Source organism: Schistocerca serialis, chromosome 11, assembly GCF_023864345.2.
Source record: "Schistocerca serialis cubense isolate TAMUIC-IGC-003099 chromosome 11, iqSchSeri2.2, whole genome shotgun sequence".
In the NCBI taxonomy this organism is placed as follows: domain Eukaryota; kingdom Metazoa; phylum Arthropoda; class Insecta; order Orthoptera; family Acrididae; genus Schistocerca; species Schistocerca serialis.
In genome coordinates, this window is record NC_064648.1 from 106,954,821 (window position 1) to 106,982,269 (window position 27,449).

The 27,449-nt window shown below is 40.5% G+C and overlaps 1 protein-coding gene across 1 annotated transcript in view; it reads left to right on the forward strand.

The window, feature by feature from the left end:
• Positions 1-22,401, forward strand: part of LOC126426781 (ankyrin repeat and KH domain-containing protein 1-like) — a 116,697-nt gene extending 94,296 nt beyond the window's left edge. The window contains exons 4-5 of the mRNA XM_050088776.1: positions 10,879-11,028; positions 21,827-22,401. Coding sequence (XP_049944733.1) covers positions 10,879-11,028; positions 21,827-22,313 — 637 coding nt within the window. The 3' untranslated portion in view covers positions 22,314-22,401. The remainder of the gene's footprint in view (positions 1-10,878; positions 11,029-21,826) is intronic.
• Positions 22,402-27,449: the final 5,048 nt, after the last annotated feature.

Sequence of the window (27,449 nt, forward strand, 5' to 3'; positions counted from 1 at the left end):
GCATTACCTGGTTGAAAAACGCCACTGCCATCGGGAAACATGATCCTCATGAAGAGGAGTACGTGGTCTGAAACAAGTGTATATTACTTGTTGGCCATCATGGTGCCTTGAACAATCTCTACTGGACCTATGTATGTCAAGGTGAATTTCCCTAGAGCACATTGGAAAAAGCGCCAGTTTCTCTCGGTCCCACAGCATAGGTGTCCAGGAGCTGCTAATGTGCCCATTTTAGTCATAGTTGCTGATGTCATGATGTTAACATTAACAAATGTATGGGTTGTCAGCTGCAGAGGCACACTGTTAGGAGTCTTGAGGGCACTGTGTGTTCAGACACACTTGTAGCCTGCACTGTCTGTCGCGTTCTACCAGTCTGCCCGGCCTACAACATTCGAGAATGTAATTAGGGATGGCCACCCAACCCCATGACGTCTGGACATAGTTTCACCTTGGTTTCGCCATATGTCGAAGGCAATCACCACAGCGCTCCTCAAATACTCAACAAATCGTGCATTCCGAAATGCTCGTGATAAGCGTTCAGGTCATCATAAAATTCCCTCCTTCAAACTGGGACATACAGCATACCTTCCCCATCTACAGATGGACAGCACATTTGCTGATCCTACATCGACTGTGCATGCGTCTGACTAGCAGTCATTCCTCGTGAAGTGACGCTGCTATTGCCAGTACACATTTAATCGATGATAGGCAGGTGATAATAATGTTCTGGCTAATGAGTCTGTTATTTATAAATTGCAATGATCGCTGTTCCACCCAACAGGGTATTGCAAAAATGACATAAATATACAAATAAACCAATAAATGAATCTCTGAACCATGGTGCAGGATAACACATTGCTGATAAAAGACCATTATTTGGTCTCAAATGGTAGGCACAGTTGTAAAGGGATCACTGTGAGCCCAGTATGCAATATGGCATTCTTCCCTTGTCTTGACCAGACATGATAGACTGTAACCTTGACAACGATAATGCCTGCCCTCGTGGTCATGTGCAACTCAACTGTAACATCTAAATGCCCCAAAATCTTATTGCTGCACAATTATACCAGACACGCAACTGGAGATCAAGAGTAGAGCAGCTTCCAAATTATAACAGTTGCAGGTAACACATGCGTAGAAAGTGTCTCTGTATCCTTCACAAGTATCACACAACATCTGACACTGTTCATGGGCATTATATAAACGTGCTGTGGTGTCTGGTCTACCTGTCATGGAGATTTGAGACCCTGATCAGTTACATTGCAGCTGATGTTGCGTTTGTGTAAGAAGCCAGAATGACATCTCACCGTTTTTTCGGTATGCTTCAATTTATCTGTCACACATCGCATTATTAATTCTGAAACAGTGACTTGTAACAGTACACTTGTTTCAATCGGTGTCTTCACTCTTCTTTGGATTCACAGACTGAATAGCGTTCAGTTTTGAATTTGAATGTGACACCTTTTATTTCACAGATAAGAGAGACATCAGCAACTACCGACCTGTTTCACAGCTTTTATCATTTACCTACATTTTTGAGAAGGCGATGTATTGTAGAAGATTATCACATCTTGGCAACAATAATATTGTCACCAAATCACAGTTTGCCTTTCAGAAGGGGTGCTCTACTGAGAATGCCATTTAAATGTTCGCACACCAGATAGTACAAGCATTAAATAACAAAACAGCACCGGTGGGTATTTTCTGTGACCTATCCAAGGCATTTGATGGTGTAAATAATAATATACTGCTAGATAAATTTTGTAGGGTTGATGGTGTAGTCAACCAATGCATCTTATCACATCTAACCAAAAGGTTTCAAAAAGCTGTATTTAGTAGTAACTCAACCAACAGAATTCAGGGACATAATTCTGACTGGGTTGAAATCACATATGGGGTTTCCCAAGGCTCAATCTTAGGTCTACTACTGTTTCTCATATATGTTAATGATCTACGATCTAATGTACAGCAAGCAGAATTAGTTCTTTTTGCAGATGAGAACAGTATTGTTATCACTCTCAGTACTCATACAGAACTGGAAGAAATGTAAACAAAGTTCTCAAAAGTATCATTGTTTGGTTTTCTGCAAATTGTCTCACCCTGAATTTCACAAAGACACATTATATACAGTTCTGCACCTCTGGGGGTACTGCATCTGTGATAAGTGTAACACATGGTGGTGAAGTAATACATAAGGTGGAAACTTTTAAAATTCTTAGGTGTCCATATTGATGAGAATTTTAATTGGAAAAACATAAATTTGGGAACTGCTAAAAAAACTTTGTTTCGCTACATTTTTACTTAGAATCATAGCAAATTTTGAAAAGAGATAAATCAGTAAGTTGACATATTTTGCTTCTTTTCATTCAGCAATGTCATATGGAATAATGTTCTGGGGTGATTCGTCTTTAAGAAAGAAGGTCTTCATTGCCCAAAAACGAGTTGTAACAATAATATGTGGCACTCACGCGCGATCGTCTTGTAGCCATCTGATTAAGGAGTTGGGCCTACTGACTACCGCTTCACAGTATATTTATTCCCTCATGAAACTTGTTGTAAACAATCTACTACAGTTCAAAAGGAACCATGAAGTACATGATCACAATAATAGAAGAAAAAATTACATTCATTACTGAACATTAAGGTTTTCTTTAGGTTGCCATTAAGGTTTGAACAAAAAATTTTGACCACTTACCCTGTGATATAAAATGTCTAACAGACAGTATGGTAAAATTTGGAAATAAACTGAAAAAGTTTCTGCTTGAGAACTCCTTCTACTCTGTAGAAGACTTTCTATGTTTGTAATATGTAAAAAGTTATGGATGGGAACTGATAACTCAATCTGTATTTCTTGTTACCATTTTGGGGGAAAAGAATAGTAATTGTATGGTGATGTTAAGAGTAGAAATAGATGTATAAATTAACTGGCAATTTTCATCTAAAATGACTCATTCGACCACATGACGATCTATCGTGCAATTTTATGCAAGGAACATAAAAGTAAGCAACAAGCGTTTCTTTCTATTCACCGTAAGTGGGCGAAATTCACTTAAACATCTGAAAATTCGGTAACTGTCTTCTATTGTACCTCATTCGTTTCATATTATGCAACATTTATCAACGACATTGTGCCTTGTAGACATACTGTATTTGGCTATTTTGTCACCTCCTTGTGAGGCATTAAAATACCAACATACAGAAAAAACTCGCAGAGGAGCCATTACTCGGCAATGGCATACGAGCACTCTTTTTTAAGGCTCATGGAAGTCTAACAACTTGATGGAACAGTAAAGTGACAAGAATTAATCCCTACATGTTATATGTGTACTTCTAGTATTCATAGATCAACTTTTTCATTATACCATAAATACCTTACGCCTCAGTTGTCTTTGATAGCGAGTAGCGAGCGGCGAGACGAAAATGACGTCCCTTGTGACGGTAGTCTTCTTGGCAAAGGAGCAGTTCGGCGCTTTCGAGTTTCTCTCGCTGTTCACAGACATGGAGGTCGACCCCAGTTTTCGGCGCGGCATTCGCCTCACCCAGTGGTGACCCCCGATGCAGCCGCCGGGCTGTCTGCCGTTTACCCAGGGGGCGACGCGATGCCTGGGGTGGCTGGCGACTTAAGGCCGGTTCCCACTAGGGCTGCCGCGCGTCAAAACCGCGCGTCAGCGGCGTGGTTGCCATGGAAATGGCGTCAGCGGCAAGGCGCGGCAGGCTCTGCGTCGCGGTTTGACCATGTCGAACCGCTTCCGCTGCCGCGTGCCGCGCTCCAGGTGCGCGCCGCCAATCATAGAACGCGCTGAGCGTGACGTCAGGTACGGACCCCCGGGCCACACGAACTTTCGCCGAACCGCTGGCGCGGACGCGGCGGCAGCTATGAAATACTTATCATCCGATTCCAAGGAAACTATTCGGTAGAAAAATTTGATTCTTGGGCATGTTACAGCTTGATATCTTCTCTCGATAAAGGACCGAATTTCTTTTCGTTATTCGCCGTGGTTACTTGCTGTATCGCATTTACGTAAACCTTTACACGAAATTTGAATGGGTGTGCAGAGGTAAACACGCATTGCGTGGACTTTGCGTACAGTTCATTTTAGGTAATACATTATTGCGTATGAAATTTAGTCAACATATCGAAATTGTTTTCAAAGCTGAGAGCAGAACGTTAGCTATCACCGTTCTCGAGATATTGGATGATATGTCGGCGGACGGGCTGTGCGGTGACCGCGCGCAGGTCGCTCGCGACGCGACCGATACTTCGTCCTTCTCGTCGTAAACCATGTGGTTGTATCAACTGCAAATTTCGTAAACGGTTCAAGAAATCGAAACGTGTTTTTTTGCAAACGATAACTTGTAAAAACTCATGTATTTCGTCGCATGATAAATATCCAAAATCTGTTTAACTACCAAGATATGAAAGAAACTACAGTTTTTTCGGAAGGGATAGATTAATTTTTTTAAACAGCATTTAATAGCATGTGTATTGAGAAGTTAAACCGAAACTAATTTGCTGGTATGTCATAAGATGTAATTTGCTAATTACCTACAGCTATTGATTATTTCCTTTGGACGTAGCAAACGTTTTTTTCTTTATCCAGTGTACTTTATTGGTTCAAGACGCGTTTCGCCTTTTACTTTAAGGCATCTTCGGTGGAATCTAGAATGATTCAGTTTTGTTTTGATATGTGATACTTGCAGATTATAAAACAGTTCACATCTATTTTTACGTGAATAACTGATTACTCTGAACGGAATGGACAGTGTCTTGAAAGGAGGATATAAGATGAACATCAACAAAAGCAAATCGAGGATAATGGAATGTAGTCGAATTAAGTCGGGTGATGCTGATGGAAATTAGATGGAATAGATTAGGAAATGAGACACTTAAGGTAGTAAAGGAGTTTTGCTATTTGGGGAGCAAAATAACTGACGATGGTCGAAGTAGAGAGGATATAAAAGTAGACTGGCAATGGCAAGGAAAGCGTTTCTGAAGAAGAAAAATTTGTTAACATCGAGTATAAATTTAAATGTCAGGAAGTCGTTTCTGAAAGTACTTGTATGGAGTGTAGCCATGTATGGAAGTGAAACGTGGACGATAAATAGTTTAGACAAGAAGAGAATAGAAGCTTTCGAAATGTGGTGCTACAGAAGAATGCTGAAGATTAGATGGGTAGATCACATAACTAATGAGGAGATATTGAATAGAATTGGGGAGAAGAGAAGTTTGTGGGACAACTTGACTAGAAGAAGGGATCGGTTGGTAGGACATGTTCTGAGACATCGAGGGATCACCAATTTAGTATTGGAGGGCAGCGTGGAGGGTAAAACTCGTAGAGGGAGACCAACAGATAAATACACTAAGCAGATTCAGAAGGATGTAGGCTGCAGTAGGTACTGAGAGATGAAGAAGCTTGCACAGGATGGAGTAGCATGGAGAGCTGCATCAAACCAGTATCAGGACTGAAGACCACAACAACAACAACTGATTACTTACAGTGAATCGAGTATTTGGCGGACATCTACGTTTCCCCTGACCTGGTCACATGCTGGAGGTTGAACTAAAACTTAGATTATCGAACATAAGCACATTTTCATATTCGCTCTTTTTTCTTCTGTCACTTGCTGTAGACATTTTACCGAAAACACTGATTTGAAGTCATAACTACAGTGTGTTCACCTCATGTCCCTTCCAGTTTGGTTTGTTTATGTGCATGTTGCCAATCTAAAGAATTATATGCTGAAAACTAATGTTTGTTTATTTCTGTCCTCCTTAAATCTTTATGTGTGTGTGGCTAGCCAGTGATAGTTATTGAAATAATGATTCAGTTTTGTTTTGATATGTGATACTTGCAGATTATAAAACAGTTCACATCTATTTTTACGTGAATAACTGATTACTCTGAACGGAATGGACAGTGTCTTGAAAGGAGGATATAAGATGAACATCAACAAAAGCAAATCGAGGATAATGGAATGTAGTCGAATTAAGTCGGGTGATGCTGATGGAAATTAGATGGAATAGATTAGGAAATGAGACACTTAAGGTAGTAAAGGAGTTTTGCTATTTGGGGAGCAAAATAACTGACGATGGTCGAAGTAGAGAGGATATAAAAGTAGACTGGCAATGGCAAGGAAAGCGTTTCTGAAGAAGAAAAATTTGTTAACATCGAGTATAAATTTAAATGTCAGGAAGTCGTTTCTGAAAGTACTTGTATGGAGTGTAGCCATGTATGGAAGTGAAACGTGGACGATAAATAGTTTAGACAAGAAGAGAATAGAAGCTTTCGAAATGTAGTGCTACAGAAGAATGCTGAAGATTAGATGGGTAGATCACATAACTAATGAGGAGATATTGAATAGAATTGGGGAGAAGAGAAGTTTGTGGGACAACTTGACTAGAAGAAGGGATCGGTTGGTAGGACATGTTCTGAGACATCGAGGGATCACCAATATAGTATTGGAGGGCAGCGTGGAGGGTAAAACTCGTAGAGGGAGACCAACAGATAAATACACTAAGCAGATTCAGAAGGATGTAGGCTGCAGTAGGTACTGAGAGATGAAGAAGCTTGCACAGGATGGAGTAGCATGGAGAGCTGCATCAAACCAGTATCAGGACTGAAGACCACAACAACAACAACTGATTACTTACAGTGAATCGAGTTTTTGGCGGACATCTACGTTTCCCCTGACCTGGTCACATGCTGGAGGTTGAACTAAAACTTAGATTATGGAACATAAGCACATTTTCATATTCGCTCTTTTTTCTTCTGTCACTTGCTGTAGACATTTTACCGAAAACACTGATTTGAAGTCATAACTACAGTGTGTTCACCTCATGTCCCTTCCAGTTTGGTTTGTTTATGTGCATGTTGCCAATCTAAAGAATTATATGCTGAAAACTAATGTTTGTTTATTTCTGTCCTCCTTAAATCTTTATGTGTGTGTGGCTAGCCAGTGATAGTTATTGAAAGTTGAAAGAGAATGCAGTAGTTGTCAGACAGCGGTTGAAAGATTTGGCGTTCAGCTGATTTCAGTTCTGGTTTAAATGTTTCGTAGAGAAGTGCATGGAATAGTAAATTCACTGCTTACATTAATCGATAAAACAGCAGAATAGCATTTCAACAGATGATTATTATCAGAATACTATCACCCAACCCCTTTGTCCTCACTCTTTGACGCCTCATGATATGTCCTGTCAACGTACCCCTCTTGTAGTCAAAGTTGTGCCGTAATTTCCTCTTCCTCTTCCTGTTCTAATTCCGTTCCTCTTCTTTAGTTACACGATCCTCATATCTAATCTTCAGCATTCTTATTGATCACCACATTTTGAAAGCGTCCATTGTCTTCTTGACAGAACTGTTCATAGCCCACGTTTCACTTACATACAAGGCTGCACTCCACACAAATACCTTTGTAAAATTGTACCCAATCATTAGAATTTATATTCGATGTGAACAAAGTTTCTTTTTCAGAACGCTTTTGTTGCTATTCACAGTCTTCATTTTATATCCTCTCTACTTCTGCCTTCTCAATTACTGCTTCCCTTGCAAGTCATTAAAGTCTTAGAAATGCAGTTTCGTTTCTGTACAAGTTGTAGATAATCTTGTGGCCCTATGTTTTAGAGCTTCAAAGAATGTTTTAATTAAGATTGTCAAAATCTTTCTCTAAACATGCAAATGCTATAAACACAGTTTCGCAGTTCTTCAGTGTGTCTACTTAACTAAGTGGTAGGATCAGTATTGCCTTGCGTGTTCAGACATTTCACAGGAATCTAACATTGTGCTTATGTTAGTTTGTACAATCCCTCCCCCTCTCCTCTCTACATATTCCTTCCACTTTCTAGCCTTCTCTTATTTGCTTAGTTCTGGCTTGCCAGATGAGTCCTTGGCAGTTGCTTCTCCTTTGAGCAAAGTTTTCTTTGTTCTTTCTCATTTTCATTCCCCTGTTTTCCAAGTGCAAAATCGCGTTGCAATTTTGGACTTTCTGTCAACGTCATGTTTAGACATTTCTATTTCCCATGGCCTACTTTATTTGCTGCATTTTTATATATTTCCCTCGTGTCAAATTTAATATATCACGTTTTATCTAACGATTTCTACTGTACCTTCTTCCCGTTCACATACTCTGCTGCATTCACCACTTTTTCTCTCAAAGATATCCATTCGTATTCTAGCGGATTCTTTTCTCTGTTTCAGTCAGTTGTTGCATTACGGTAACTTTAAGATTATCGAAAAACTGTGGGTCTTGACTTATTCAAGTTCCATTTCCTTAATTTGCTACCGTTTACTGTCTCTTTAGTTGTAAACCACAGCTCGTAACCAATAAATTATTGTAGGTTTGCGTCTGCACCAGGAAATATCTTATAATTTAAAATCTGGTTTCGAAAACTTTGTTCCAAGTATGTATTATTCTTTCATGATTCTTAAGCAAGGTCCTGGCGATGATTACATTATGCTCTGTGCTAAATTCTCTCAGGTGGCTTCCACTTTCATCCCTTCCCCCAAGCCTTTGTGTTTTTAGTGCTTTCCTGTACCTGCTACCGTATCACATTTTAAATTTTTGTCTTGCTTAACTATCTGAATAATCTCTTTTATCGTACATTGTTTCAATATGTTAGGGGATAGTGAACAATCATGAACGGTAGTCATGACATCTGTTTATGTTGAAATGAGAAAACATGAACAATGAAATATGTGAAAGAGTACATTGTACAGAAAATGAAAAATTGGTATGTCTTCACCCAACTTCGTCTTTCCTTCATGTAGGTGTAAGATATCGTTATTCAAACACACCGGTCGTTTCGGTGGGTCCCAGCCCGTACCTCAGTGGCTGTCCGTCATTGGCTACCGCTAGCGTCTGCCGCTTCCAGGTGGGAACGCCAATTCCGCGAGCCGCCGCGTCAACGCGGAAAACGCTTGCCGCTGCCGTTGCCGCACGCCGCGCTGCCGCGCTGTAGTGGGAACCGGCCTTTAGGCTGTCGTCATCGTGGCCCCAGGGCGGAAATGGAGTCATTCCCCATGTGCTATCGCGTTACGAGAGCGTTGCGGTCCCTGTGTTGTTTTGGGCCATCAGTAATGTTGCACAACATCATATCACTGGCATAATTCATCCCCTTCTTGATTTATATCCCATTTCTTCGTGTTCTCGGTTTATTTTCGCATCATTCTGACAGACAACAGAGACGAAAGAACCCAAAGAGATTTTTAGATACCTATCTCCTATTTCTTCCCCCTATAGTCGGATTCCTGTCTCCTAAGCGGGTAGGGAGTCAAAAATTTAAAAAAAATCGAGTTTTCGAAAATATGTCTGTTTTGTAATCTTTCTGAAAAGTTTGATGTATAAAACATATATATTTCAGTGATTATAAGGCACGCTATCTGGTCTTGTGTGTACCCAGAGTAAGCGCTACACCCCTTACCACAGACGTCTGCTGTCATACATACGTGTATTTCGCTGTGTAAAATTCGAATATTTATATTTGCGCCAGAGATGGTCATACGTGTAACAAAAGACTATTGACATAGAAGAAACGTGTTGATGGCGGCACCCAAACCCCAATGAAAGCTTTAATCAATGTGCATGGAAAAGATTGCCAAAAACCAATTTTTGTGTGGAAGAGATGTACTTGCTGTTGGTGTTTATGATGCAGTTTCCTTTTTTTATGATAGTGTGTAAAGCCGGATATGTATTTTAGAGAAAATGGGAATCAAGGGCAAAGTGAACTGCATCAAAGCTTTATATGCAATAAACACAGAGCGTGTAGTGAAAGAACATAAATCATTTTTGGAAGTGATAAATTCGGAATGAGTGAATCATAGGAGTGTGGAAAAGACGAAAACTGATTTACAAATTGGAAAAAAAACCTCTTTATGGTGCTGGACAGTTCTAAAAGATGCCAAATGCAGCCAGAAGCTTTAATGGCCATTTTCTGCAAAACACAAATCTTTGTTCTCAGGTACATGTAACACCCAAAATAAATATGCCATTCCTTTTCCAACGTGGTATCCTTATTAAACACAAACTCCTTAATGCAAAACTCTAGAATTTTCCATCTCTATTAAAAACTGTGGTAAAGTTTGACATAATTAATTATAAAATTTGAGTTTTTTCTAAACATGAAGTTTAAAATGTAACAGGTCATTCATTTTCTTGAAATTGAAATAAATTCTAGAATTTCATACACCTTTATGTATGGATTGTATACTGCAAAGTTCATCGAAGAATCTCTCTTACTTATGAAGAAAAGTGTACCTATAGCAAAAAATGCAACCAATAGTAAGTGAAAAAATTATAAAATTTCACATGTAAAAATAATTTATTTACCTATGTTTTTGAACTTCCACTGTTATGATTGTGAATCCCGGTCATGCAGACAAAAATTCTATGAATTCATTTGTAAAAATATAGACAGTAGAATTTAGTATCTTGTGGTGCCTCTTCTGCTCCAAGTCGGTCCGTTTGACGTCCAACCCCCTTAACATACGAGCTACAAACACCATCTCATGACGGTAGTACCACATTAAGTGCATTTAAGGGTTACTGTCATTCAAATTTCTTAGTGATTTATGCTGTTGTATATTGAAATTATGTTGACCAATGGGTGTTGTAAGCACAGTTGTTGAGCTTTGCACGCATCTTATATTTATTTTGTACCAAATACTGTGTAATATGCTAGGCTACAGGTATGAGAAAATGAGGAGAAGGAAGAAGTATGATTACCTGAATGCTGTCATTCGTCTTACGTGGGCCACTACTGTCGTTGGCAGTGTGTGTTCTATTATCTGTGTGTGGACGGTACCTCAGATGTACAGTCTGTGGTAATCTGACCACTGGATTCGATGTGAAAACCCTTTTTGAGGCAGTGTTCCTCCTGTGCAGCACGCCAAGCGCTGGAGAGAGCAGGACCGGCCCCTCCTCGCAGCCGCACAGTGGCCACACTGACGACGGCCGGAGCCCAGCCACAACTGTGCCCCCCACCTCTCCCCAGACGACTCCGCAGCCTGATGACGTCGCCATCTCTCTCCTGCGGTGAGTTCAGTCACTTTACGTGTAGACTGTCCACAATCACAGAGCGACATGTTGGGCAGTTAGCCAAGTGATAAAGTCAAGAAATCGAATGTCGCTATTTTACGTTTTTGACGAAGCAGAAGTTGTAGGTCTAGTATAAAGTTCTTCCTTTCATTAATTGTGGCGTTCGACGAGGCAAGGATATAAGGGGATCTATACACCCTTCTACAGGTTTGTTGCATGACTCGTTTTCAGTTCCTAACACAGCTGACTTGCGTAAGATAACACTAAATATTTCCCCAAAAATAACGACTTTGCTGGTGTGTTGGGAGCAATTTCAGTTTTCAGCGAAATCTCTGCCTAGTAACCTCGCAGAAAGCCCTAAGATATTCTGGTAATACATTAAGCACACTAGTGGAAAGAAGCAGTCAATAACCTTCACTGAGTGATAACAATGGTGAAGTCACTGGTGACAGTGCCACAAAAGCAGAGTTATTGTTCATAGTTTTCCGAAACGTCTTGACCAAATAAGAAGAAATAAATCTTGAAAGTCTTTTCGGGTTTGCTACCGGATCCTAAAATCAACTTGACTCGATATTTCGGCGATCCAACTGTTCGCCATCTTCAGGAAATGCTGCTTCTGCTGATGAGTCCCGCTGAGAACAGTTCTCAGCGGGACTCATCAGCAGAAGCAGTGTTTTCCTGAAGATGGCGACCAGCTGGATCGCCGAAATATCGAGTCAAGTTGATTTTAGGATCCGGCAGCAAACCCGAAAAGACTTTCAAGACTTATGACGCCGGGAAAGCCTACGTAGTCACAAGAAGAAATAAATATTCCTGAATTCCTATCAAGAATAACTTCAAAGTGAGACACATAGAAGCAGATATCCTCGGTGTAGCAAAGTAGCTTAAATCACTTAATAAAGGCAGGGCCTCCAATCCAGATTGTATATCTGTCAGATTCCTATCAGAATATGCTGTCACAAAAGTTCCATATTTAGCAATTACATACATCAGCTCGCTCACAGAAAGATCCGCACCTAAAGACTGGAAAATTTTTCTTGTCACACCAATACCCAAAAGGGGAAATACGAGTAATACGCTGAATTACTGGCTCATATCACTAACGTCGATTTACAGTAGGGTTTTGGAACATATGCTGTGTCTGAACATTATGAATTACCTCGAAGAAAACGATTTATTGACACATTATCATCAAGGGCTTAAAAAAATATCGTTCGTGTGGAACATAACTAGGTCTTTATACTTGTGAAGCCATGAGTGCTATCGACAGGGGATGTCAAAATGATTCCATATTTTTAGATTTACAGAAGCCTTTCGACACATTTCCTCAAAAGCGTCTCCAAGCTAAACTGCGTGCTTATTGAATATTGCCTCAGTTGCGCGACTGGATTCGTGATTTACTGTCAGAAACACATCGAGTAAAACAGATGTAATATTCGGCGTTCCCCAAGGAATTGTTACAGGCCCTCTATCGTTCCTGGTCTATATTAGTGGCAATTGACCCTGAACAAAGAAAAGTATGAAGTTATTCACACGAGCTCTAAAAGAAAACCACAAAATTTCGATTACGCGATACATGTCACGAACCTGAAGGCTGTAAATTCAATTAAATACTTAGGGACTACAATTACAAATGACCTACACTGGACCGATCACGTAGATATTGTTGTGGGTAGAGCAAACGAAAGACTGCGAATCATTGGCAGAACACTTAAAAGGTGGAACACGTCTGCTAAAGAGGCTGCTTACACCACTCTTGTCCATCCTATTTTGGAGTACTGCTGTGCGATATGGGATCCGTATCAGGTGGGACTGACGGATGACACCAAAAAAGTTTAAAGAAGCGCAGCTCATTTTTTATTACGCGAAGTAGTGGAGATAGTGCCACGGACATGATACGAGAATTGGATTGACAATCTTTAAAACAAACGCGATTTTCATTGCGACGGGATCCTATCATTAAATTCAACTACCAGTTTCCTTCCTCCGATTGCGAAAACATTCTGTTGGCACCCACCTAAATAGGGAGAAATGATCATCACGATAAAATAAGAGATCTCGCACAGAAAAATTTAAGTACTCAATGTTCCCGCGCCTCGTTTAAGAGCGGAACGGTAGAGACACAGCTTGGTGGTGGTTCATTGAACCCTCCGCCAGGCGCTTTATTGTGAGTAATGTCGTAGACGTAGACGTACATGGTTTCCTATCTCATGAATTACCCATATAGGGAAGAACCCTTCACTTGCATTTCCACGATTATTCTCCTAATGAGAAATTCTCTCACAGGGTGTGTGGTAACACCGTAGCTGGGGGAGTCAAATGAGCTGAGATCCGTGGCTTATCCTACTACGAGAGACGTATGTGACAACGTCTATTGGCAGTTTATGGAAATCATTCGTGGCAACATGAGCTTCTACGAAAGTGGAAGTCGGACTTGTAGGTGTCCAAGTGATGAAGGAGGCCATTTTGGATCAATAAAAATCAGGACAATCCTATTGTGTGGGCATGGTTGAGTGGAGATGGACACAGTAGCCATATGTCGCCAGCTGTAAAACCTTCTGTAGCTCAGGGAGTTTTACAGGCGAAGTGACAGAAGTTTCAGCGTAAATTCGTCATCACTTCACTTTTCTTCTTTGAAATCATTGATCTATAGTGGTAGTCACCGATGTTTTACATTCGCTTTGTGAAATAGAAACCCTATCTGATAGTGAACTGATATTGTTGCAAGACACAGTTCAGTTGATGCCTGAATTCAACAGGCCCAAAAGTGGCAATTCAGAGTATTCAATGTGCCTTTACAATTAATCAGAGCAGAATCCAACAAGTTATTGGGCAATAGAGGAGTGTGTACCTATTCAGGAGAAAACACGGAACCCTACCAGGTATTTTAACAATGACAATGGGATCAGTAATGTTTCAGTGGACTTAAGAAAACTTATTCTCTCCCAGTGATTCAAGGATTTCGGGCTTTAATTACCTATTATGGTCAGCCACAGATGTGGCCAAATCATTTACTCGAGTGGTCCACAAATTGAGCAAATACTTCTCAGAATACTTTTCCCAGTCTAAAAGCTTTATGCACACAGGCAGTCAACAAAACTTCATCCATGGGTCTGATAATATAGAAAGCTGCAGAGAATGTACGCTGAAATTTTATAAGATTGAGGGCCTGATAGGTATTTACCCAATTTGTCGTATACAAATAGCATCAGACATTTGATATAAGAAGACAACCAACGAGAAGTAAGTGTAACAGGAAAGACTAAAGATAGAGAGTACCTCGAAGAATACTTTGTAGATAAACCAGAAACTCATAAATGTAAGATGATGCAGCATAATCAAAAATAATTAATGTCTATGATCTCAGGCAAAGTCTGTAAATTATGTTACACGTACTAGATATGAAATTAGCAGAATATCAGTAGAAAAGGAGCTGAAAAAAAATTAGAAAATAAAATATTGTTGTTGAATAAGGGACAAGACATGGAACGGGAAAAATATTTCTGCATAAAAAGACTAATATAAAAAGAGGAGAAAGCTGGCTAAAATGCGACAGAGAAACATAAGCATGAGGAAATAAACTATTAAGAGCAGGAAATGAAACATATTAGGACAATACTCGATAATGGAGTGAAAAGTTTGTTGAGAGTGAGTTAAGAAAACCAGCCTGGAGAGCAGATCGTGCGTAACATGGTAGTAATGTGAGTAACAATGTACAGGGCGAAAGAGAGCCAAAGCTTCCTTTTTTCTTCGGCATCAGACGTCTGTGGTGACTAGTAAGAGGTCCTACATAAATATAGGCTTTGGAAGACTAAAAGCGAGAACAGTTTTAAACAAAAATAGTTTACAGTTACAAATACACGGATTTAAAAGAATCACAAAACAAAAATTTTGTTAATATAGAACAGTGAAACGTCGGGAATAGATTTGCCAGGGTAACATATTTAACTGATTAACATTGCAGGATCGCAAGTTAATGTAAGTGCGAGAATGCAGGCATGCAAACATGTATGGATTGTGTTGCTCAAGTATCAGATATCAGTATTTATAGTGGAGTTCGATGCCTGATGCAGCTGGTTGGTCAGTACAGGGACGGTTAATGCTGTTGGTGAATGATGCTGGAGTTACTGTATGATGATGTCCCATATCTGCTCGACTGGAAGCAGACCTGATGATTGAGAATGCCCAGAGCCTTGTCAACACTCTATAGAGCATGTTGGGTTACAAGAGCGGTAAGTGAGCTAGCGTTATCCTGTTGAAAATCTACCCCTGGAATCCTGTTCGTTAATGGCAGCAGAATGCGTCGAATCACCAGATTGAAACAGACAAGGTGTGTGGGATAACCATGAGAATGTTCCTGCTGTCATACGAAATAGCACCACAGACCATAACTCCAGGTGTAGGTCCAGTGTGTTAACACACAGAAAGGCTGGTTGTAGGCCCCCAACTGGCTTAATCAAAACATGGCCATTACTGGCACCGAGGCTGGTGGTTTGGGATCAGTGAAACGCATGCTACAGGGCATCTGGTTCGGAGCTGTCTTTAAAGTAACCGATTTGTAAGAGTTCATTGTGTTACCTGGTGATAACTGCTGCTCAAACTGCTGCTGGAGATGTATTACAATGCGCCAGAGTAATACGCAGAACAGGATGGTCTTCCCTCTCAGTAGTGCCACGTGGCCGTGTGCAACCCAGTCTTCTTGCGACCGAATATTCTTCTAATCACCGCTGCCATCAGGCATGTATAGTGGGTACATTACTGTGAAATATTTCTACATCACGGAAGGAACAACCCGAATCTCGTAGCCCTAGTACAGACTTCGCTTAGTCTCTATGAGATGTTATTAACAGCGTCTTTGTCGTCTCAAAGACATTTTTGCCCTACATCAACTCACTGCGTCCAGACTCAAAGGTAACTAACGCTCAAGCCCGTTACAGCGTGTTTTTAAAGCAAGCGTGAATGGCTTCCTCGTAGTGGTGCTACTATCGCCATTCTTGAGCAACTGCATTGAAATTTGAAAATACATAATATTCCAGATTGGTGCTGTACTATTTCGAAAGTAAAAGACGTTGTTAACAATGTTACCAAAATCTCAAAAAGTTCTTGAACGACATACTTCACATTTCTATACGTTACTCTAATAAACGTTGGGACAGTGTCTGCTTTTATATACCAATGGCTTAGGAGTGCGCCATTGACAAGTGGTCAAAATTTTCTGTGTCCCAGGTTCCAGCACAGGCACTGCTTAACCTCTGAACGAAAATTAACAGCAGTGTCAGCAAAGACGTCCAGCATAAGAAGTCGTCATTTTCCTGACAAAGCCCTTGTCAAATAGGGTGGAGGAACGACAGAGCTTCATGGCACTCCCTTTCCCTTGGGGTGGGAAACTGCCCTTAAAAGGGTGAAGAGTCAGTAATGATCAATGACGCGAGGATGCAGAAGGCAATGGAATCGAATAAATTAAAACCACATAACGTGTATTCATAGGACATACGTCGTTAACAGGGAAACTGTCTTGATACAATCTGCATTGAGAAAAGATTCCGGACAAGTTACCCTTTTGGATCTCTGGGAGTGGACTACCAAGGTCGAAGTGACAATGGAAAAGAGACGGAATAATTTACGAAGGGCTAACCTTCTACGACTTGGAGCTTTGAATTCAGAAGTTTGATCGTAATTAGGAAGCTAGGGAGTCTAAAAACGGAAGTGCAAAGGCCCCATTCTAGATACGGTGGGGGGTCATTGGAGTGAAACAGAAGAAGGCTAAGGATTTGTCATAAGACACATTGGGGTAAAATCAACAGCAGCAGAAAATGCTGTAATGGGAGTAGGATTCATTATGTATAAGAAGTAGGAGAGAGCGTGGGCTACTGTGAACAGCTCTATGGCAGAGTTTTTCTCACCAGATTCGAAATCAAACGGACGCCAACAACGATAGTTCAGGTACACATGGTAACGACACAAGCAAAATGAGAAAAGAGAGGAAGTATGCAACTGAAATGCAGTTGCAGCGGAAAGAAAATAAGAAGGAGTCATGGGGTATATGGGCTTGGCATGGGGATGAGAGGGGTGAAAGTCTAATTGATTTCTGCATTGAAATTGAGATGGTAATAACAAATACTCTGTTCAGCAAACATGTGAGGAAAAAATAAGCTTGGAAAAGACCCAGAGACACTGGAAGATTCCAGCTGGATTACATCATAGTGAGACAGAGATTCCGAAATCAGATATTGGGATGTAAGGTGTACCCAGATGTAAACATAGATTTAGTAATTATGAAGAGTAGAGTGAGGTTTAAGAGAGTCGACCAGAAGAATCAGTGTAGAAGGATAGCATATTGCAGTACTGAGAAATGAAACTTAAAGTTTACCAACGATATGGTTATTGCGGTAAGGACATCGACAAGGCAAGCTGTGAATGATGTCATCAATCTCATGTGGAGGCAATAACACCATTTCTCCCTCAGAGCTACTCGCAAGTCTTATGGAATTGTTGGTGGATGCTTGAGTGATGCAACCCGTCTCACTACTACATATATTTCGTATGCATACTATAAACAATTTACAATAAATCCACACATTATAGAATAATTTGTCCTCTATAAAATTTTCAATATTACAATGCTAATTTATAAAATAAAATTCATGGAAACCTATATACAGTATAATATAATTTTATACAGTCTTTGTTTCACATGTCATTCTTCCAGTAGTCCACATATGCCCTCACTACTTCGGTGCATGTCATCAGGTCTTGGGCCATGCACGCTCTTGGGTGGTTTACTAATGGACATCGTCTGGATGCTCCCACATGGACACAAAGCACTTTCACTGATTCCCCACTTGTGCAGATTTCTGTTACATCTGTCTATTCCTGAATGTAGCCTGTTCACGGTTTTCCATCTCTCCCACTCAAGTTCCGCACCTGATGGCAGCACTTCCTCAGAATCGTGTGCATGTTCTTGTTGTTCCTGCCACAGTCTTTTTCTAGAAGTTTTTGGTGAACCTGTGAGTGGTTGGGTTGAGTGGAGAAAACTACTTCTTGACGTAAGGCATTTAGGTAACATTTGGTACCCATGGAGCGGATGACGTTGATTTTGAACCTGTTTTGTTCGTTCAATTCTGCTCTGTATTGAACGTCGGACATTTGGCAGAGCAATTCCTGACAACGATTGTAGGTGTTCTACTCTTGTTGGCTTAAGACATCCAGTAATATGTCTACACATCTAGTTCAGGACAGTGTCCTGCTTGTTTGTGTGGCATCATTGCTCCCAAGTTAGGACTTGCAAACTCAGCAGCAGAGTAACAGTGTAATGTCTCTTGCAGCGGTCTCTCCACGACATTTTCAGAAATTTTATAAATTATATAACTCAGTACATATCTCGAAATATCTCTTCTTATCTTACCGATTATCAATGCAAAGTAGTTTCAACCCCAATTATTCCTTGGAGCGTCCATTTACTCCATGGAATAGCTTCTCTGCTATCTATGATTTCTCTTATGAAAAGAAAAGGGACTTCTTGCCGATTAGTCGTAAAAGAAGGATCTATATGTATGTATTGTTGAGCGAGTCGCCATCTTGATGAGATTCTGTATGGGAAGGAGTTTAATACATGAACTAAACTAAAGTAAGTGTGTTTGAGTATTATTTAACGGATTATTATTATTGACAGTGTCTGCTTACTATGCCGTGTTGCACGGGATCAGTGGGGAACGTCTGATTTACACTGGACGAACCTGCCGTTTTGAATGCTCAAGATATCCAGTTACTTCAAATAAATAGGCTAACACGGTCTTACCAGCAGATCTCCGGTTTTACCCATGTGATCACCGAAAAATAATTATTATTACAAATGTTTCCAGGAGATCGACTGACAATTTTCGTCTCACCGAGACTTCGAAATTGCTTCACTGCCTTACGGAATTTAAGCTTAATTTAATCAGGACAGAACAGTATTGAACTGTGTGAATGTGATAAGCCTGCTTTGTCAATGAAAATTCCCTTAATATACGCATGTTTTTACTATCCTAATCAGTGAAGTTAAATCAGGCCGGTGTGAGAGAGGTTCTTTAAATTTAAGAAATATTAAAACAGAGTGCCATTGCGGTGGTGAGTAAAACTTTTGGATTAGCTCGACATTTTTATGCTGTTAGCTTGCCAAGTAAGTTATTCCGTGATTGGATTTCTGCCTTCTCAATATACCTCTTGAATAACAGTGTCCTATTAAGAGTAACTCCCAAGTACACAGGGAGAGGACAGTGTTTTAATCTTGTGTCATTCCACCAAACATTCAGTTCTTGCTTTGTCTCTCTGTTGTTAAGATAGAATAGGCAAGTTTGGGTCCTACTTGGATTGGGTTTCAACTGGTTTTCTTTGTAATAGTTGGTAAGATTTTCCAGGTTCTCAGCTAGTACTTCCTCAATATCCTTGTAGTTTTATGTCTGAGCTGCTATTGCCCTATCATCAGCATAAATAAAAGATCTTGACCAGGGACTAATAGGCTGGTCATTTGTATAAATATTGAATAACCTGGGGGCAAGAACACTGCCCTGGGGAGGCCCATCTTTTTGTAGTCACCATCTGCTCTTGTTACCTTGGAACTCAACAAAATACCTTCCATTAAATAGAACTGATTTGAGTACAGAAGTGAATTGAGGGCTTTTTGTTGTTTTTTGCACTTTTGCAATGAGATTTCTGAGACTGATGGTATCATATGCTTCCATAAAATCTATAAACACCATTCCTGTAGTTCGTCTTTTCTCAAGCCCATCTCCAGTATAGTGGGTTAGGCTGAGAGCTTGACTGGTACAATATTTACCAGGTCAAAATCCTGCTTGCTCTTTTATTAGGGTGCCCTCAATCAGCTCATTGAATCTGTTTAGTATCAAACAGTTTGTATGTTGTGCACAACAGAGAGATTGGCCGATAACTCTTAGGATCGTCTTGGTCCTTACCAGGTTTAAGAATTGCAGTTATTTTTGCCTGTCTGCAGATTTCAAATTCATCCATTTGCCCAACAGCAGTTCATAAACTCCAACAGCCACAATTTAGAGCCGACACCAAGACGTATCATCTGTTCATTTTTAATATGCGGCCTTCCCAGTCTTTAAACTTTTGACTGCTTCTTTCAGTTCTGATATTGTAAATGTATGACCGAGTGTATCATTATTTTCTTTATGGAAAGCATCTAGTCTACTCGCATGCCCTTTCTTCAGTCTGTGTTTCGCTTTACCGTTTTTCAGCTACTGGAAGGCTATTTGGTTTGCTGTACTGCCAACAAAGCCTGGTGTACCTGTAGGTATACCACCTAATTTTTGAGCAGTCTCCACATTCCGACTACTGTGAGTTATGTTAATGCTTTCTACAGTGTGTTACCACTTCTGTCTTCTATTTTCAATCATTGTTGTTATGACTTCTTCTCCATTGTTCATGGGGAGAATGGGTTGGCGTCATAGAGACCACAATACGTTTCGTATTTCTCTTTTGTCTCTTCGCTGTAGCCTTGAATGTACGATTTTCTACATCCTCTCGTATACTCTGCCGTGCAGAGTAAAAACAAACTCACTGAAGTTTTCTGGTAGAGGTGTGTATCCGTGACATGCTCTATGGGATTCAAATTGGGAGCTCGAACATACCATCCCAGATGTGCAATATCTTCAATTTCCAAGAAACCTTCAATCAGGTGATCTCTATGAGGCGTACCTTTATCGTCCATCAATACGAAGTGTAGGCCACAGCACCTCGCAACGACGGCATATGAGGTTCCAAGATCTCGTCACGATACCTTACAGGAGTTAAGCCTTGCCAATTCACCCATACAATGTCATGAAGAGGTGTTCAGGTAGTCCACGTAATCGCTGAGCATACCATTAAAGAACCTCCCTGATTTCAGTCTCTTTTGCACGATATTTGGGTCACGAAATCCTGTTCCACGTTCCCTCCATATGAAAATCCGTCGAGAAACACTCTCCACACCATTTTGGGACTCACGTGTGAAGATAACATTTGCCCACTGTTCGGCCATTCGGTGGGATGTTGACGACTTCACTCTACACATTTCTTTCTGTGAAGTGTCAGAGGTACATAAACAATGGGCCCCTCACAATAAGTGGCACTCTGGTGAGATCTTCTGTATAACGTTTGCCTAGATACAACACATCCACTGCATCCTGCAAGGTGAGGTGCCAGTTGCCGTGCAGTAGTAAGGCAGTACCGTGTTGCCCTTTTAACCAAATAACGGTCCTCCCTTTCTCGTATCATACGTGGTCTGCCCTCGTCTTCGAGATACAGTTTCTGTCTCTACAAACCATCGCCACATCTGATAAACAACAGTGCGATTCACATTAAGCCATCGGGCCACATCAGGTTGTGACTGTCCTCCTCCCATTCTTCCAATGGCCCTCCACTGCGGAGAGCCTGGGATGTGTCTTCTCTGTATTATACTGCACCATCTGTGACTGTGTCTACAGTGATTGCGAATGTGGAAGTACCCAGCAAACACTACCCCATTGCTAGCTGCGCTGACTTCGTCGTGGGCGTGGTTGTCCGTTGACTGGAATGCTAACTTCCGTGTAGAACACGGTTGTGCAGACATCTGTTGACAGTTTGCATGATTACATCGTGAATTGGGCACAGGACGAAAAATCGCAGTTAGAAGCTTTAATTTTGGACACCAGTGCATTGCGGTAACCTTCTTGACTTTTAGGGACTCATCACAGTTCTGCTTCTGCCATAGTGTTTCGTCCTCAGACGTGCGTGTTTGGAGATATTTGTAAGTATTCTCCGTTTGTTGCAGGGATCCTTCTGGAGGAGAGAAGGGCAAGATGTTGATTGCGGCAGCTAAGGAGGGGTCAGTGAGCAAGGTGCGAACGTTGCTGACAGAGGGGGCGGACGTGGAGGCGATGGACGAAAACCAGCACAACGCACTGGTCTGGGCAGCAGCCAGGGGACACGTGGAGGTGGTGAGGCTTCTACTGGAGAAAGGAGCTGATGTCAACGCCGGGGACCGCTGGCGGAACACGCCTCTGCATCATGCTGCATGGAATAACAAGGCGGCTGTGGTGCGGCTGCTGGCGGCATCCTCTGCCGACTGCAACGCCAGGGATAGCAGTGGGGACACACCACTGCACGATGCGGCACGGCGTGGACAAGCAGACGCGGCGACTGCGCTACTGGAGGCAGGGGCCGACAGGGAAGTCAGGAATAACGGTGGGGACACGCCGCTGGCGCTAGCCGAGTGGAACAACCACCAGCGGCTCGTAGACATCCTACGATCAAGCTAAATATAGTGCAAACGACTCTGGAGTAAAATAAATAAAGCCTTCTATGTAATCTTTGTTACTTATAAAATAAAGAATACAGAAAAGTTTATCCTCCAGTCTTGGTTTGCACCCTAATTTACGTAGTACATACAACGACGCAAGTACCATAACACCAACTGTGTTTATGGACTACCATAAGTTCAAAGAGGGACTCTCCTTTTGGTGAAAGTTCAAAACAAACCGAATAATTCTCTATTATTAATAAACACCAGATTTCTACAATATTTTCTTACTGAAAAATAATTTTTAGACGCATGTTTGGTGCTATGTGGAATTTATATAAAACTCTTATGAATTTCCTTATATCTAGATTGCCGACACATAAGCTCTGTACTTAAAATACATCTTCATTTGAGATCTTTCACTGAATTTACTTCTGTACCTAATGTGCTGACAGTCGAGCAACTTCTGTCTGCAGTTAAAAATTGGTGTTATTACCAGTACTTACGACACATTAGTTCCGATTCCAGACTGAATTTTGTTGTATACTGTCAAGCCGTCGAATACCGCCGGCCTAGGAAACCTCCTTCTCGGATCACTAGACAATACTTCTAGCAAATCGTAATAAAGAGTTTTATTACGAAATGAATCAATGACATTACTTAACTCTGACAATAACACAGAAGTGCTGCAAGCAAAGGGCGACATGCAAGAAAGAAATCTCTTCAGTATAAACAATTCCTAAGTCACTGGTCTTGATGTGACTAATCTCTGCTGTAGAAGTGGCCGCGACAAGTTGGGCGTGGCGCTCATGTTCTCTTCCCCTGAAGGCCGCAGCTGTCGCGTTGTGGTCCTAGATAGAGATCGGTCAGCGTGATATTGGGTGACGTCTTCTTCACAGCCCTGTCTGCTCTATCGTTCCCGACTGGGTGCCGGCGCTTGACTTTACGCCATAACATTCCTCCCCCCAAAACGACGGACCTTCGTCGTATAAGGAGCGCGACAACGGGAGGGAAGGCAGGAGTGTGGAGGCAGCGGTGGACTGGAAACTGTGGCTGCAGCGGACGTCAGGCTTCCAGTTGTAGACCGCCATCTGGCCTGCGCTCAGGTGCAAACGTCCCCCAGAAAACGCACAGAAGGGCACGCATCCAACTCCTGAGACCCATAACCAGATGGAGAAGCCGCAAGCTGTATAAAATAAATAAAATAAAATAAAATAAAATAAAATTATTTTTATCTGTATGTTTGTCTCTCCTATGAGTCGTCAGGTTTTGATTATTCGGTATCAGACGCTTGACAATGGCTTTTTCGTAAAGGCAATGTTACTCGTAGTTGACCGTGAAATAAAACTGAAATAATCGGACTTCGTAATTAAATCGTTTCCAAAGACTGCTGCGGTAGGTGCGGACTCATAATCTAAATCTCAATATTACAATAATTTGCCAGCCATGCCAAAACGTCGTACAGAGGTGATTGTCTACTAAACAAAAAATTACACAGTTAGTTAAATCAGATATATTCAATGAATAAGCCTACAGTTCATAATCCTACTTACTTTTATAAATATAAATTCTTTACAGAATCGAGTGCCTAGTATGGTTGCAATTTTCTATATCATGAAATATGGCGGTGTGCCAGACAATAAACTAAAATACGTGCTTCTCGCACCACTTCAACGAGAGCTCTTCCTTTTTTTTTTTTTAATCAAACATACGACTAACGAAAATGTACTTTTGTTTTATCAGCGACACAGCGCTGCAGTTGTGTGCCATAGGCTTTATTTATTTGTCACTGATTATTTATTTAATTAATATCTCGCGTTTCCGAGGAAACTCACGCTCGGCATGCAAATGTGCCTTTATATTGCCCCCTGAATTGCGAGGCGAAAGGACACACCTGCAGGCGAGCAATTCACCTAAAGGCACAAGAAAATCTAAGTTATCTACAACTATTTACATGACTTACATTATACTGTATATTATACACAAAATTTGAATGACGCGCGTGCGCCGAAAAAGTTCTTATGTTGGCAAAACAGAGTGCGCGCATGCGCAGAAGCGTCTGTGTAACTACGGCACTGCCGTTATTTCGTAAATTTAGATCACGCGGCACAGTATTGCAGTTCATATTGTTCGTGTGCGCGCGCATTTCTTAGTCGTTGCACAAAGAAAATATTCCACCAAGATTACATATGAAGACTACATTCTATGACAGGTAACTTAGTTTTAAAATTACAATATTTGTTATAATACAATACAACTTTAGATTGTTGAATGTTCTTAGTTACATAGCATTGCAATGAAATGCTTCAAAGAAAAATGTCCGTATTTTTCAGGTGCGTTGACCTATACACATGGTGTCGTTATCACAGTTCATATTCATCTGCTGCACAATAATTTTTTACAGGTTAGTATCGTTGTGGTAAAGTTTTTTTGATCACAGTAACATCGTTGTATAACAACGTGATTGATACATAAGCATGTCCATTTCCTATTTCCATTATAGTCGTTGTGATGCAGTTCGTTGTGACAAAAAGCATTGTTTATTACAGATCAGACGTGACCCGTCGAGTAATTAGTCCATATGCAGTTCGTTTTCGATATTCCGTGGAAGCTTGGTTGCAGAACCTCGGACGGCACATAGCTGGCGTCGATCCTTGGACAGTCCAGGTAAGCGTGTCCGTCACATTTCGAGAACATTTCATTCCCTGAAGTTCCAACCAAAATTCTTCCACCCGTCGTGTTGTTTTCTGGACAGGCACTTTGTGTCCATTTAATCCAGTTAACATCTTGAAGTTGGGTACTGTAGTAATGTCGCTAGACGATGCACGAATTATGCACTTCACATATTCAGTTTTTTTTTTTTTAAATATAGCTCACCTAAATGTTCGTGGTTACTCATCGAAGAAATCGTTCATCGCGTTAACAAAGGTACGATGCATCATGAATGTCATTAACAGTTTCTTTCACATAGGTTTCTGCGTAGTTGCAGACTTAGTAATGTACGTTAATGTCCGTGAATAGTGGTTCACTACGCAATTTTTTTTTTTTTTTTTTTAAAAAAAATGTTTTTCACATTTTGGCACTCGTTATCGTTCAAATTTTCACACAGTAACAGTTACATTATACATCAGTTTAAAAAAAACATAAGTAATAATACATAAACATGTCACATATTTTCTTAGCATAAACATAATACAGTTGCACATAAACATGTTTACATCATCATTACATAGCTATAGGTTATTACATTGTGTCATATTTGATTACATGAATTGCAGATATTTACATCCTCTTTAGCGGTTTTGCTGGGATATTATCGATGTTTTTTTTGTGATGTCATCTGAAATTAAGATAGGTTAGACACAACATTCATTACATCAGTAGGCAAGACCAGGCGTTTTCACTACTCAATAAATATTCAAAATAGTAAGAGAGAGAAAATGTTCGATTCCTCGCGTTTTGTGCGTGTGTGTAGTGTGTCTGTGTGGCCTTGACTACTGGTAGATGCTTTTCTTGCTGAGAGATGTGCGTCTAATCTATTTCTCGAAGTAAAAGATCGCTTCACAGATGACGTCTGTCGGTTCGTCAGGTGTCATAGCAAGTCAGTGGTACCTACAGTCACAAATGTTCCGTGAAAAATTTATATATCATTCACTGCTACGTAATCATAAATTTTACTTTAATATTCAGTCTTCTCGGTGGAACCGCGGCGTTGAAAGAAAAGTTCTTCTGTCTTCAACTGCGACTCTGGAACGCTGAAATGAAAATTTCTATACTACTTATAATCTATGTTGTAATTTGTTTTAGTTCTTGCCACACAGCAGGTCGTTGAGATAACGGTACGTTATATGTCTTATGGTAGAAGATCTTGTGAGGCTTAACTTCAATCTTGTACACATACGTGTTGATAACACCTAATCGTTTGGTAAAAACTTGTAAATATTTGGATAACACTTCCTGTAGTTTTATACGTTCATGTACACTGAGAGCTGTAGCTTCACTTATCTTATGATCAAGCAATGTTTTCAAGTCCATTAGCTCTCTGTCAGATGAGTGTGTTTGCATGTCTTGAATGTCTTTGTCAAGTACTAACTGTACCTTGTACCCTGTACAGTGTTTGTCATGCTTTAGAGTTCTCCTGTCCAAATCAATAATAATTACACTGCCTTTATCATTTAAAATACATTTACCTTTGGAGAAGTCTATAATGCAGTCCTTCTCGCTCATAATATCTATTCCTAATATGCAATTTGTCACAAGGTTTTGTACAACCAGGAATGGCCATTGTACGGTTCCATTACCTATTTTAACGTTTACAAAAACTTGCTTCGTAACCCTACATGACTTATTACCTAGTGCAGTAGTTATTTTACAGTTTTGGGCAGGAAACTCAGGCACAGGTTCCAATTCACACATCTTTTTATAAAAATTAAAAGATAAAACGCTCACAGCTGCACCTGTATCTAGGATAATAGTAGTTGGAATCCCACCTACTACACCAGTAGTGGATGCTAAAACAATTTCATTTGTGTTTAAACGACATTGTGTACTGTCTTGTAAAAGTTCATCTGATATATTGTTATTGTGGTTGTATCTTATAAATAAAACAGGTAGTTTTTGTTTAGAATTACTCGGCATATCATTATTCTGTTGTTCAAGTGTGGTGTCAAATAACTGATTAACATTGAAGCCGCCCCCCAAGGATTCTTCAGCCACGACCTGGGGCAAAGTAGTGACTGTTTCTAGTTTGTTGGATTATCATTTGTACTAGGTACTGACACAGATTGAGGTTGTGCATCAGGTGTCATTTCTATTATATTCACATTCGGATATTGCCTATTATGATCTCCAAACTTTTGCGGTTGTTGTTGCTGTTGCGCATTATAACTTACCTGTCGGTCGTAAGGTATGCTCCAATTTTGACCTGGTGGCTGCTGTGGTAAAGCAGAGTTTGAATGAAAGTACTGATCGTTACGAGTCCAACCTTGATGCTGTCTTGGCTCGTAGTTATTATTATTTCTATTTCTGTTTGTGTTTTTGTTATTACCTTTGTATCCGTTGTTACCGTTACAGTTATTACCGCGGTGCCTTTTGTATGGATTGCCGCATGAAATGTTATTACTGTTGTAACTATTGTTCGTATTGGAATACGCGT